General features: G+C 36.8%; 1 protein-coding gene across 1 annotated transcript in view; it reads left to right on the top strand.

The window, feature by feature from the left end:
* Positions 1 to 14,944, top strand: part of MCTP1 (multiple C2 and transmembrane domain containing 1) — a 221,717-nt gene that overhangs the window by 74,080 nt on the left and 132,693 nt on the right. The window contains exons 6-8 of the mRNA XM_062512666.1: positions 2,659 to 2,697; positions 12,190 to 12,360; positions 13,849 to 13,979. Of these exons, the coding sequence (XP_062368650.1) occupies positions 2,659 to 2,697; positions 12,190 to 12,360; positions 13,849 to 13,979 (341 nt within the window). The remainder of the gene's footprint in view (positions 1 to 2,658; positions 2,698 to 12,189; positions 12,361 to 13,848; positions 13,980 to 14,944) is intronic.

The following is a 14,944-nucleotide window of genomic DNA, read 5'->3' as shown; positions in this document are numbered from 1 at the left end:
TCTAAAAGTTTGTGAATTTTAACTCTATTCATAAAAAATAATGTGGTTATGATGCGCTATTTTCATTAATTTCTCCTTTTGATGACCAGTTTAAAAGAAATCAAAAAGAAGTAATTACTTGATTTTTTTTCTTAGGCCTGCTCCAACAAAGCTTGTGTTGTTACTTCAATTCTGACAGTGTTTACTATTTACTTTGGGATACATGTAGTGTTTTGTGTGCTAGTGTACTGTTTGTGATTTCATGCATGTGTACAGGCTTCTTGCAGATTCTGTTTCGTGTTGTAGTCATGGGTGCAGGCAATGCATGGCTTTTTCCATCAGCATTCACTTCACAAATTCCACCACTGGAAAACCTGCAGCAAGCAAGTTCTTCAGAGCTGCATGTCACCCATATCTTCAGCACCACAGCTGTTCCCTACCTGGGTCTTAACAGGCAGTTTTCAGCTGCAGGAAATTACAAAGTTGGTACCTTGATAAGAAGTGTTGCCTTGGGACCAGCAGAGACTGCAGACAGCTGTTCATCACTGTCAGCAACCTAACAAAGAGTATGGGAAAAAAAGAAACATATGAGTTCTACTTGGACATTGTTATTTTTTCAAAAATAATTATGTCAAATGATGCTTAGAGTTTTTTTGTTTTTTTGTTTCACATGAAACTATTAACATTAATGGGCTGTTAGTCTGCTTGCTGTCTTAAATCATATCATGCATTGTTATTATCATTTATTTAATTATTTATTTTGCCAGAGGGACATTAACATCATAGAGAAAATCTCCAGTGATAGACTCAGGGTATGGCATATTTTCAGATTAAAAGGTTCTGTGTAGATCATCCATCCTGATCTGCCCTACACTATGTGTTTATTTTATTGGTTTTTAAGGATAGTTGTTACAGCTTCAGCTTATCCTGCTTTAGCTGATAATGATGCCAATGCACTCAACAAGGGTGGTCGTACCTTTCTGTAGCTGCTACTCAAACTGAACTCCTCAGAGTTAAAAGAGTCATAGGGTGGTTTGGTTTGGAAGGGACCTTAAATATCATCTTGTTCTACTCAACCTCTTCCACTAGATCAGGTTGTCAGGGCCCCATGCAACCTGGCCTGGACCACTTAAAGGAATGGGGCAGCCACAACTTCCCTGGGTGACAAATTCCAATGCCTCACCGCCCTTGTGGTGAAGAATTTCTTCCTAGTATCTAATCTAAACCACTGTAGATAATTCATCTGTCAGGACTTACTTTGTTCCTTGCTCTATCCTGGTCTGAAATACAGTAAAGCTGTGACCTATAGCTGTGTATGATTCAGCAATGACAAGGAAGGGAGAAGCTTTGCTGGGTTGGACAGGACCCAGGAACTCAGATTTTCTTCAGGGCCTGCTGTGGGCCTCAAGCTGTTTAATTCTTACATGCTTTTCCTAGAAAAATTAGTTAAATGGCCTTCTCTTGCTTAATAAAACATTAAGTATCTTTTCCAAAGCCACAATGCTACAATTATTACTAACTTACTCCAGAGTCCTTAGGATTTCACTGTCCATTGCAATTAAAAAAATTTCCTCAGAGGCTAGTTATTTTTCTTCTCACAAAAACTGTTAACTATTTAAAAAATTTCTAGATATTTCAGAAATAAAACCCCTACATATTTTCTCTCATTTTAATTTTTTTTCACCAAAATATAATTGAATTTCTTAGCAAGGAAAATATTTTCATTTCAAAATTTGTTTCCATTATCTGAAAAAGCCAGTGTTTTTGAAATAGTTAATAAAAAAATTAAAATTATTGTTTTCCATCTCAAAAATTTCAATAGAAATTAATGGCCTTTGATTTATTCCTGCTCAGTGTCAATTACAGGCTACTAAATCTTAATAAGTTGTATGAACCAATTTCTTTGCATTTCCACAGAAATGCTTTAAGCAACAGTTGTGTTCACAGGTAAATCTTCCACAACCTACTTGACCAGAATGTCTCTTTTATTTAAAGATTAAGACTCTGTCTTGGATACTTTGGCTCCTAGCAGTGCCAAGGTTTTGCAGATTGTTTATGTAATGGGACAGGGAAACTGAGATGTAGCTTTTTAAAAGAGTGAAGATATAACTTTTTTTTCCTCTATTTCATGTATGTAATTATCAAACCAAAGAACCATTTGTTACTGCTGTGAAATGAACAAGCAGTGATAACCTTAAGATTTTGTAATAGATTCATGTCATCAAAGGAGTCTCATGCAGGTTTTCTCTTTTGTGGCTACCCCTGTGAGTAAAACAGCATTCAAAAAAATTGGAGTACTTTATTATTAAGAAATAATAAATAAATACTCAAATATCAGTCACAATTGAAATCACTATCCATAATGGCACATTTATTTATTTTCATTTCTTAATTTAGTTCTTTCTGTCTCTTTTTCTGTCTTTTCCTTCTTGCAAGTTTGTGTAACGCATTGTCTCCAGGAATAAGCCACTCATACTTCCCAGAAAAGTATGCCTGGGTGTGCACAGGGCTGCTACCTGTCTGGATTTATTTCAGTCTTGTGTGTACCTGTTGCCAGAGTGTACATGTTGCTGCTTTAGCTGTAGTGGTGGTTAAATGTGAATTGCCCTATTTGGAGTGTTGGCCTCCTTTTCTGTATTGCAGAGAAAAGGTAATAAAAATGCTCTATTTTATTTTCAGACAATGCTAATGAGGAAGAGTTGGAAAAGATCAAGTAAGGTAACTTTGTAACTTTTAGCATGTGGTCTTCTAGCTTTTGGAGTTGTTTTTTGTTTGTTTTTTTCTAGAACAACTATGTTTTGTTGTCAAGTATGCCATATAGGACTGGAAACCTTTGGCGCAGGATTTATTGCACTTCCAAATATGTTTTGATGTCAGTGTTTGTTGCTTCATTAAATAAATACCATGGCACAGTTCAGCTTTCAGTATAATCATAAAATCTTTCAGCTTTGTCACAGCACTTTAAGCTATCTTGAAGTCATCTGGTAACTTCTTGTAAGTGGCCAACATGTCTTGATTCCTTTCCTAAAACCTTTAATTTTGCAAGTGTAAACAATTTCCTTTGTTAATGTGAACAAAGAATTCATGCCAAAGAGTATCTCTAATTTTCCTGTTATTTACTTCTCATAGTGATGTGCAATTTTGCGTACAAAGTTTTCACAGTGAAGCCTCTTGAAGACCAATTTCCCATATCACTGATTGTACACAGGTGACAGTCATAGCCAGGGTTCACAAGAGCATAGTGGACTCCACTTTACAGAGTTCTTTAGAGCTCTTCAAGCTTTTCCCCTCTTAGGAGTTATGGAAGTGATAAAAAGGAGCAGTGTATGCTGTTTTCCAGAAGGGAAAGAATGAGAGTTTGACCGTAGTGGAATACAACCAATTTTTACCTTTTTTTCTTCTATCTCTATTGTTAAAAAAATGTATAGCAAGTGAATTAAAAATTTTCAGAGATTTGAGCTAATGAGATTGATAGAAGTTACTGTGTAAAGGTGTTTAAATGTGAAAAAAACTGAAAAAAGGAATAGCTATGTGGAGTGATTCACTTATTTTATTTACTCTTCTAGCATATTGATGCACAACTTTAAATAGGATATTATTAATAAACAGTACTGTATTTGGTGCTCATTTGACAAATATTTGCACTTTTTTAGACCTATTTGTATTTTTAAGCTTAAAACATGAATGAGAGCAATGTTCATAATTCTTGGGACAGGTTTTTCACACAGGATACAGGGATGCAGGACAATATTCAGTCTGTGTCCTTAATGAAATGTATGAAGCTAGGATACTCGATGAAGCGATGATACATAGTTTTTTTATTCTCATGAGGTTCATGTAACTTCCTGAAATATATAAAATGCTCAAACTGAAGAGATAAGGAAGATCTGTGAGAATGCTGAGCGGTAGAACTGGTTTGCGTCATGAAAGTGATGTGTTAATTCCTGATGTGCTGATATATTGGTTAACAGTTTGTCCCTAGTGCAAATGGACAAAACTATAAGCTTCAGTAATCCTGAATGAACAGTGCAGCATGAGAATCGGGAATTCTTTAAAGATCTTCAAGTGAGTTATTTACCCCTGTTCTGCTTTATTACATTCATTGGATAACATTTCATTCAGTAATTGGCATTTTTGCAAACTGGCATATCAGAACATTTGGCAAAAAGTGAGTGTATGGTTTAAACATTGCATTTTTTCTATGGTTATCTTAGCTGAAGTAATAGTTTAACCTAGAGATGTAATGCATGTACAATATCTTACATGCATTGCTGTGTTTATGATTTATATACAGAAGTATGTCTGTTGAAACACAAGAGATAATTTGCCTTCTGGGTCTATTCCAGCATTCCAAATCTTTGATCTTCTCTCAGCAAAATCACTATGGCATTGCTTATATTCATGAGCTGCGTGTCTAGCTCAGGTTTTCCTATGTGACTATAACTATTTAAACAAAGCTATTTCAGTGAAGGCAATCCCTTTTAGCCAAAGCATACAGAGAGAGAGCTCTGTCAGAAACAGCCATTTCACCGAGAATTGTTTTCTTCTGAATAAGTGTCTACTTTCTTTGTTTTCACATCTGTGAGAGAATTGATATTGAGTTTCAACATGATCAGACCCCATGTTAAACTTCTTATATTAATTACTCAGTAAGGAAACACTAGGAAAATTTTAAAATGCTTTAATTTAAGGACAAACTAATTTAAAAAGTGGTTTAGCAGTTTTAGCCAATGGAGGGGAAAAATACAAGTAAGATTTATCTGCTATACCCTTTCAAGTAACATCATCCCAGTAAAATCTGGAGAAAAAAGTAATATGTCATCTTTTCTTCTCTTATATCCTCTCTTCTATTTCGTATTCTCAACAGTAGTTTAGAACTGAGACCACTGAAGGTACTAAAATACAATGATGCTCTTTAATTTATACTATTAGTATGTGATGATTTTTTTCAGAGTGACTTTGATCAATTAGAACCAAATGTCCATTCTTCCCAGAAATGAAGGTAAATTAGTATGTTTTGCAACAAGTTATGTATAAACTAAGGTTAAAAATGCATTGTCATCCCAAAATCATAGAATCACAGTATGGCTTGGTTTGGAAGGGACCTTAAAGACCATGTAGTTCAAACCCCTTGTAGGGGCACATCCCATTAGACCAGGTTGCTCAGAGCCACATCCAACATGGTCTTGAACACTTCCAGGAATGCGGCATCCACAGCTTTTCTGCACAACCTGTTCCAGGGCCTCACCACCTTCACAGTCAAAAAAATTGTCCTAATATTCAGTCTCAAGTTACCTTCTGTCAGTTTGAAGTCATTCTTCCTTGTTGTATTACTCCATCCCCTTGTCAAAAGTGTCTCTTCAACCCTCTTGTAGCCCCTTTGGGTACTGGAAAGGGTTTAAGGTCTCTCCAGATGCTTCTCCATGCTGAACAACCTCAACTCTGCCAGTCTATCTTCAAAGGGCAGGTACTCCAACCCTCTGAGCATCTTTGTGGCCTCCTCTGGATCCAGTCCAATGGGTCCATGTCCTTATATTGAGAATCTCAGAGCTGGGTGCAGTACTTCAGCTGGGGTCACAACAGAGGAAAAAAGTGTGCAGGATGAGAATCACCTCTTTTGACCAGCTGACTACACTTCCCTTGACGCAGCCCAGAAGATCATCTGTGTCCTGGGCTGCAGCAACGTATGCGAAGGTCATACTGAGCTGCTTATCCACAACAACCCCCCAAAACCTTCTCCTCAGGGCTGCTCTCAGTCCCACCTCTGCCCAGCCTGAATTTGTGCTTGCCTTAGCCCTGACCAAGGTGCAGAATGTTGCACTTTGCCTTGTTGAACTCCATGAGATTTGCATGGGCTGCCTCAGTCACAACAGAGAAGCTACTTCTGCTTAATTGGAATTGGGGATAAAAGAGTGTACTTACAGCCTAAAGCAAGTGAATTAGAGTGTTTTTTTCTTTGCATTTGGGTAACTCTATTTCCTTTAATTCTGCTTTGGACACTTTTGCATATGCTTTTAAACTGAAAAATAGGACTTATGAACATTTTAAACAAGAATGAATTGTTTATTGAGTGGCTTTCAGCTCCAAACTGCTGATTGCTTTTAAGATTTCTTTTACAAGTTTTCCAACAGTATGTGTGTTCCAGTTGCACAAAGTAAAGTGCCAAAACCTATGGCCTTAAGAAGAGTTTTATGCCCAACTCAAAATACATAGTTTCTGCGGCTCCTGATTTGCATTTTCCTAATATCAAGAGCATTTTTTGTGTTTTAAATTGAAACAAAACACTTTTCCATTGGAATGAGATGCCTCTTGAGAAGACAATAAAATTGGAAATACTAAATCATGGTATAAGTATCACAAGGATAAACATAAGCATAAAGTTGTGTGATATTTCTTAATTGAAGGAATTTACAGTTGGTTCAATCTTTCAACCAGAATCTCTGAGCCAGAACTCTCAGGAATCTCAGAATACATGGTAGAATTACTGCATTTTGAGTTATTTGAAGAATCTTTTAAGACTGACACAAACACTTGTATTTTGTAGGCCATGAGGTTCTAGATGTCAGTCTAGCAGCTGTAAATAGTGGTTGAAGGAAAGCAACTAAATAATGGAATAGAAATAAAAACCAGTCAGAATAGATAGGCATGTTTGGTAGACATCTAATTATTAAAAATATGTAAATATTTGGTGAGGCTTATATTTGCATTAATTGTGTGTGAATGGTAACAGCTGATCCAGCTAAGAACAAAAACAGCAGAGTAGCATTTTGTCATGGGGGTTTCATGCCTTCATTTCCAAAACCATAGGGAGTTTCCATCAAGTATTGGTTGCCACTGTTTTTGTGTGTATCAGGTCCATGTCAGCTTTAGGACTGTTGTGACATTGGTTGTCCCAGACAATAACAGGATCATCAGAAGACCTGTTGATTTCCACGTGTTGCAGCCATAATTTCCAAGGGGAGTTACTGGGATGAGGAACAGGAACAGTTATGATTATGCTGGTGCAGCCTCTCTGCAAGGTGCTTCTGCACACTGCTGTCCTGTACAAATGTTTTCACCCTGTTACATAAAATTCAATTCACAGTGAGTGCCACAGTCTGTAACATACTACACCTGAGATGCATCTGGCAAGTACACTTAAGTAGAATGCCAAATTATTCAATTCAGAAAACCACAAAAATATGGGAAACACTGCAAAAGTATGAGCTCTTATTAAAAATATTGTGGTGTCAGAATAGCATTGCTCTATAGTAGCAGTATCAGCTTGTCAGTGCAAACTCCAGAAACCAGATTTAACATGGCAGTTAAAACACTTGGGGTGTAGGGCAGTGTAAATTTAACAACTGTGGAAATTTTTATTAGCTTCACCTAGAATTAAAATAGCCTAAAATCTGAAATTTAGTTGATAAAAAGTTAAGGAAAGCATTCTTTCATATTGCAATAAATACCAATAGCAGTCCATTTAGGAAACTTTCTTAGTTACAATGAGCAAAAAATAAGAAAGAATCATCATGATCCCATTGAAGGCATTTCTGTAGCTCAGTGTCTATAATGCTGATGAATAATACAAGGTCATACTTTGTGTCATTTCTAATATAAGAAAAGCATTGCAAATGCATGTGACTATCCCTCAATTTTTTCATTGTTTTGTACATAGAACTAGCAGTTGTATCTACTGAAATTGTCAATATTTATTTTATATTCTTTATCCAAGCTCTGTGAGCATCCTAGAAACTGGGAGAGAGGAATTCTGCTTACATTAATTTACAGCAGTAATTTGCAACTGACTTTGATTCACTTCATTGTATTTTTACATATATGCTCTGTTAAGTGGTGGAGAGATGTGTATTTCTTTTTTATATATTTTCACTAATTTCTTGATTAATTTTTTTAAGCTTTGAAACCGAAGTTGTTTTTTGGCTAGAAGCACCTCTGCGGGGCATATAAGTTCATTATTGATTTGCTTCTTAAAAAAATTAGTAAGTTTGTGGTAGACTGTTCTATTTCTGTCTATTGTGCTCCAGGACTCAGGGGAGGAATGTGTCCTAGGGGGGTGTGTAATGAGCAGGAGATTTAATAAAAATAGAGTGTTTGCACAAGCACATGGCAGTGAAAGAGGTGTCACTTTGCAGGGCATGAGGGCTGATCCATTAAGAAATGAGATTGAGCTGGGAGACGACAGTGTGTGATGTTTCTCTAACTTGATTCAGACTAAAGCTTCAGAGGACACTTAGTTACCCAAAGATAAACAAAATCATGAGGGGATTTTCAAAAATACAAAGTGTATCTCTTCTTTTGACAAAGGTAACCGTAGCTCATCATCAACATGGTATTGATTAACCTGGGATCAATTCCCAGGTTCTGACTAAGCCTGGTTGGTTTCCCATCCCTTAACCTTGTCCAGAAATACCTGAACGCATGCCGAATATTAAGTCATGTGTATTAGATCATCTTTCAGCTCTGACATTTGGCTAGTTGTATTAATCACATCTAGCAGAGTTCTGTCAAGATTCTTTCCTGTTGATGACCCTAGCCCACCCACTACATCACATTTACACAGAATAGGTGGAACACAAATAAAAACTGTGCTTTCCACATAAGAAAACGCTGGGTTTGTATGCTGTTTATTCAGAATTAAAGCAGTATGTGGATATGAAAATATGTGGGCTTTTCTTTCACAGGTCGCTTTGAGCATCCTTTTGCTTGAAAGATTCCTTTTAAGAAATAAAATTTAAATTTCCTTTTGGAAAAATAGAGAGGGAGAAAATTTCATTGCATGCATTCTGCAACTTACCTACTACTCTCTCTCCTGGGGGGTTTAGAACATACCAGGTGTGAGTCACCACACCTGTATCCTGCACAAAAATATGAATAATGTAAATAACAGTCCCACATTAATGATGGTTGTGGACTGACATCTTGATGCTGCTTCTTTCCCAATTGTGGCATTATATATGAAGTTTGCAATTTCCCACCCATTTACAGTCAAATGAAAAGCTGTGCAGTTTCTTCTATTTTTTAATTTTTTTTTTAATGTTTGTGGCACAAGAGTGAATCTAGACTGCAATACTCGATGCATCCTTTCTGAGGGAAACAAGTTGCCTAAGAATGAAACTTGAGAAATAATCCTTCATAGAAGAAATTAAGAAAGATACATGCTCACTTCTTTGTTTTATTCTCATGGTTACTCTTCTGAATTTGTATCCCACCATGGGCTGGATTTTACAGGTTTCTAAGATACCTAGAAATGTACCTAGAAATGTGCCTGTCACACACTGTGAAATTAAGTTCATAAGGAAAGAACAACTGTAAATGTGAGATCAGTCTTACTTTCCCTTTTTTTCAGCTACCTGCTTTTGTCAAATTTGACTTGAAATCAGAACATTCTTTTTTTTTTTTTCTTCCTACAAGAACCATTATATGAAAAAAGAGGCTATGTCAGTAAATTATCTACAATTTCTGAGAATAAGTGTGGTTTTGACTGGAAGAGAAGTGTGTTGGCTTCCATTCAGTCTTGCTTAGAAACAAGAAAAGTGCCAGCTGGAAGTTACTCTTGCTGGAGAAGGCCACACAGCTTATCATGTCCTGGAAATCTCAATAGCTTGAGCTCCCATGAGCTGTACTCTTTCAGTACCTCTCCCTTTTGCTGTACCATTTATCTCTGTGTTACCAATGAGGACAGAAACAAACACTGCTGTGGTACCTTGAGGAAGAAGCAGCCACAACCAATCAATACCTTTTTTAGCAGCTGTACGCTTTTCTTCCAGCATGGCAAGACGTAAGTCTCTGCAGCATCACTGTCAGTCAAGTGCCCCTGAGCTCTGCATAAAGCTTTGATTATCACTGACTGTGAGATATGTCTCTGACCTGAGAGGGCTTCCTCCAGCAGCACATGAACACTTGTTCTCCGGTCTCCTGCCTGGCTTGTAAACTCCTGTCTGACCTGTCAGTCCTTTTACACCCAGCTCTTGGTCATCTAGATCTTGCCTTGCTGCCTTGTATGGAAATTGTCCCCACTGGTGAAGCTGCTGACTGGTCAAAAAAATTATCTTGCTTGATGACAGGGCAGATGCTCTAGTGCAACAAATTATTGTAAGAGCTGCTGAAAATATGGAATTCAGACCAGGTATACTCTCTAAATTTTTCGTTGTCTCACTGATGAAGAAAAGTGCTATGCAGTGTGCTTAAGATTTACTTCAAAAGAGTTTTAAATGTAAACTCATAATAGAATCCTGGAAATTATATGGATTCCCATTCAGCTCTTAAAACACCCTGAAGAACTTTATATTCTTTGCAGAATTCTCAACTATATACTGCTTATATCCCAGTATAAAATATCTTCCTAAAGATGTCTGGTCTTCTTTCTGTATCTCTCATCATCTTGCGTTCAGGGCAGAGTCCATGTTGGTTATTTATTATCCAGGTTTTATTTTGCTCTAAGCCTTCTAAGAAACTGGAACAAGAAAAAAATTACCACTTCTTCACAAGTCAAGTCTTTGGCAGTGTTGACATTATGCCCTCAATGAGAGGCATATTTGCACTGACAAAAAGCTTGAAGTTTATATAATGCTCCCAAGTTGTAAATTATACATCTTCTGGCAACAGATTTTCCCAATTCTGCCCTATTTTTTGTAGTGTCTGCTTTCTGATGTCCCACTGCTGCTTCATGTTGCAGGTTAAATTCAAGATTATTCCACACACAGTTCCTTGTTCACCTTTGTAGAAAGTTTATGAGAAGTTTCTCTGCAGTTAAATCCTTCACTTCAGGAACAGAAACCTTTAATAAATATAGTGAAATATTTTGGGAATAACCATACTACTTGGAATGAATAACCATTAGAAAACACAAATAAATGCCAAAAACTTAACTGAAACACCGCAAAAAGTATGTTAATCAGATTTGCTCCAAGCCCAGAGACCACAGTTTTCATGTCTCTTCTCTCTGGAGGCTGGGTGAGTGTGATTACAGTCCAGTCTAATCTATATCGTTGTCTCTGGATAATAAAGTAAAGCCCCTGTCCTGGGCACCTGCATAGCTGTAGCCACCCAGCTGAGTATACCATCTCAAAGACTCAAACCCAACCTGCATTAAAACCCTCTTAGAGAGATAGTAGAGGTCTGCAAGGGATGAAGCCAGGCATGCAAGACCTGTATTTGTGGAGGGCTGCTGAGCCCACAAAGCCTTTGTTGCTGAAACTACATTGTGTAATAAAGTTACAGTTACAGCAGAGTGTACATGCAGATTTGCTTTTGTTGATTTGTTGAGAAAATAATTTGCAAGTTTAAATATTGTTTCACTATCTAGTGTTGTGGTTATAGATAAGGTATGAATGAATAAAGTTTCAGAATAGAAGGGAGAGCCTTTACCAGCGTTGCTTCTGAGATACACCCAAGACACGTTTGCCTTCCTCAGGAGTACAAAGGTGATTTCCCAGTTCTGGTGTCTTGTACCTGTGATAGCTCAGAGCAAACTGGAAATTATCTTAAGTTAGTCAAGTTTATATCTTACTGCTCTCAAATCCCCAGAGGAGTTAATTGACAAAAGCTGTAGTTGTCTGTTTTGTGTATGTGAATCTTATTTTAACCCCCAAAATCAGTGTCTGGGAGTTCATAAGTCCACAAGTCTCTACACCGTTCTGAAGAGAGGTTCTGTTCTTCTCAAACTCTTTAACTTATGTGCTAGTACTTAATTCTTGTTTCTGAGAATACCACATCATTTCAGAGGAGGAGATAGAGGAGTTTATTGAATTATTTTTCCTTGATCCATGTTTTCCATGGTGGGTTTGTGTTATGTTATTCTAAGGGAAGTTTGTATTCTCACTGGGGTTTTATCTTTATAAACATACAGTTTGTTCAAGTCCCATCATATGCTACTAATAGAAGAGACTTTCTAACATTTATTTTTATTCTATCAGCAGAGGAAGAAGTGAAGCAGAAAAAACACCCTTTTAAAGAAATGAACATTTCCTTGAGCTGCATGTGTTCTGCTTGTGTCTGCAAAAGCAGCATATGACATTACCTGAATACTTGTCACTATTTTATTACTCTCCAAGTAATTATTTGCAATATAGTTTACAATATGTACTGTCAACAGCTTCAAAATGGCTTAAGGTGGTTATTTTACTTTCATAGTTACATGAAATAGAACATTAAAGAGCAAGGGAAAATTTTGGAATGGTGTCAACTAAATCTATGCTTTTGTTTCCCTAGTTTCAGACCCAGAGCTTACGTCTCTCAGACCTGCACAGAAAGTCTCAGTTATGGAGAGGGATAGTTAGTGTTACCTTAATAGAAGGTTGTGAACTTAAAGCAATGGATGCAAATGGGCTCAGTGATCCTTATGTGAAGTTTCGTTTGGGGCATCAGAAGTACAAAAGCAAGGTAATTTTAGCTGTGACTGAATTTTGTTTTTTAAATGCTTTGTTCCTTTTTGGTGTTTTTTAGCTTGTTTGACTTTCAATAGTGATGGAGATTTATTGTTGTAATAATTACCTGTCAGGACACTTGGAACTTTGTTTAAATGTTTCTTTTTGTTTCATTATAAACAAAAGTAGTGTTAGGTGGGAAAAAACATAGCACTGAAAAATGTGGGTTTGCAGGGGGACACACCTAATGTTCCATAGAGACTGTGTTGTCTTTTATTTACTGTCAGGGGTCATTCATGGCAGGGAAGAGATGCAGAGTGATTCTGTCAAGGTCTTCCTGGTTTGGTGCTGGGTGCCTCTTGGACCCTTTGCATTGTCTTATTCTCAAACCATGTCTTGCTTTATAAGCTCACTTTTCTCTTCATGTCCTTAACAAAAGTTTCATTTAAGTTTTCTTCATGTATGAGCTTCACATGTAGAAATAATTGATCTGGGACATAATTATTGTGTAGACTTGCTTGGTTTTGTTTCTGTTTAGGGGAGATGCTTGGCTGCTGATGATGCACATGACCTTCCTCCCTCGATGGCCATGACAGTCAGTGTAGTTTTCACATCCAGAGGAAGGGTAAATTAAGGAAGAGGGCAGGAACATTTACTTGTCATATTTGTAGACCCCTGCACTGGGGCCTCTTAATTTGAAATTATAATAAATCAAATTTCATGGTTTTGTGAAATAAACATTTTCACAATCCTTTTTGAATTTTCTTTTTTTTCAAGCCAGTGGAACTGGTGGTTGTAGGGAGTAGTGTTTGCTAAATAGGGAAGATATTAGGAGTCTTCTGTTCTTGCTCAGGACAGTGAATACTGTTTTTGCATTAAAAATTCTGCTAACTTTCTGTTCTTCACAGTGTGGTAAGAAATATATGGACTGCAATCTATTGAAGTAAGAAGTAACTGGACTGAAAATGATTAAGAAAGCTGCTTTCATCAGAGTTTCAAAGGAAAGGAAGTGAAATGCAGTTTTGGAAGTGGGCTAATTTTATTCCATAGAAAATAAACCATAGTATCAGGTTTCTCCCAGTATTATTGCAGCTGGGATAAAAGGACATGATACAATTGCTTTAGTACTTACAATCACCATCTACATGTCATTGCATGTGCTTTGTTTTCCTTTGGGCTCAGAAACATAACTTCATAACTAACTGTCACTTCAGAGAGGATATAATTTTTCTACAGAGAAATGGCTCCATTCCTAGGAAGAATCCTTAGTTCAGGAGGCTTTTGAAGGTGACTGGTTGCAGGATTTTGGAGGTTGCTGTTACATCAAAGAAGCATGAGAGAGCTGGCTAGTGGTCTTTCCTAATCACCGTTTTTTAATTCTCACTGCTTGAGATATTGATACTGCAGACAGAAAAAGCTTCCTGAACGGACCTTGATGATGAAATTTACAATTTAAGAAAGTGTATGCCTACGCAACATACGGATTTTTTTTTTCTCCTTTTAGATTGTTCCAAAAACTTTGAATCCTCAGTGGAGGGAGCAGTTTGACTTTCATCTGTATGATGAACGAGGTGGAATTATTGATATTACCGTGTGGGACAAAGATGTTGGCAAAAAGGATGATTTCATTGGCAGGTTTGTGCAACTCTAGCCTTCTTGGTCCATGGGGAAGAGAGAAGCCCCTAAGAAAGGATGATTAAAATGCGCCTTGCCATTGAAACTGTTTATTATGACCATTTGTTCTTGGTATCTTGCTTGTCTTTAGTTTTGGTTTTTTTAAGTTAGGGGAGATTTTTCTGCAATGTTCCAGTACAATTTGATGCATTGGTGTAATTCTTTATATTGATGATGTAATATATTTTTTATTGACCAGTAGGTGGCAGCTTTTACCAAATGATAGGTTTTCAAAAATAAAAATCCCGTTTAAAGCAATTACCAGGATGCAGGAGGTTCCATGCAGCAACATCCAGCTTGGAGGAGAAACAACTCTTGACCTGATTCATAAGACCAAATTTATGTACCAATCCTTTGGGTAAATGAAAATAGAGTTGAAGGACTACACACATATTTCGGGACAAAGAATCATTCACCTAATTCATATTCAGGAAAAACAAATCTGTCTGGGTGTTCAAGAAATAGCTTATATGGCTATGCTCCATTTTACAGAATAGGTGGCATTAACTCTTATCTAATGGGGGGAAAAAGCATCTTCTGCTTATAGCTACTAAAAAGTAGGTGCTGTTTGGAGAGCTCAGATATTTGTTTACTTCATATTTTGCTTTATATCCATGCAGTCATAATAATAATGTTAATAATTGGTAATTATTAATCCTATGTATTTTGATTGTTTTTACTGGAGGTGTTTTCACTATTACTTTCACATATTATATGATAACTATCAACACTTTTCTGAAGTAATGTACTAATTTAGTCCTATGGCAACATGTTATATACTTTGGGAAATTGTTGCAGTTTTCTTTTTCATTCTAACCTTATGAAAATCTGGTGAGATTCAAAGTTTTCATGAGTGATTTTTCAGAGCATCGTCATCCAAGCACCACTTGCTGAAACCTTGCTGCTCATGATTTTTTTGACCCCTA

This window comes from Cinclus cinclus, chromosome Z (genome assembly GCF_963662255.1).
Source record: "Cinclus cinclus chromosome Z, bCinCin1.1, whole genome shotgun sequence".
Lineage (NCBI taxonomy): Eukaryota > Metazoa > Chordata > Aves > Passeriformes > Cinclidae > Cinclus > Cinclus cinclus.
The sequence above is the reverse complement of the archived record's forward strand: the minus strand, read 5'-3'. Positions and strand labels throughout refer to the sequence as shown.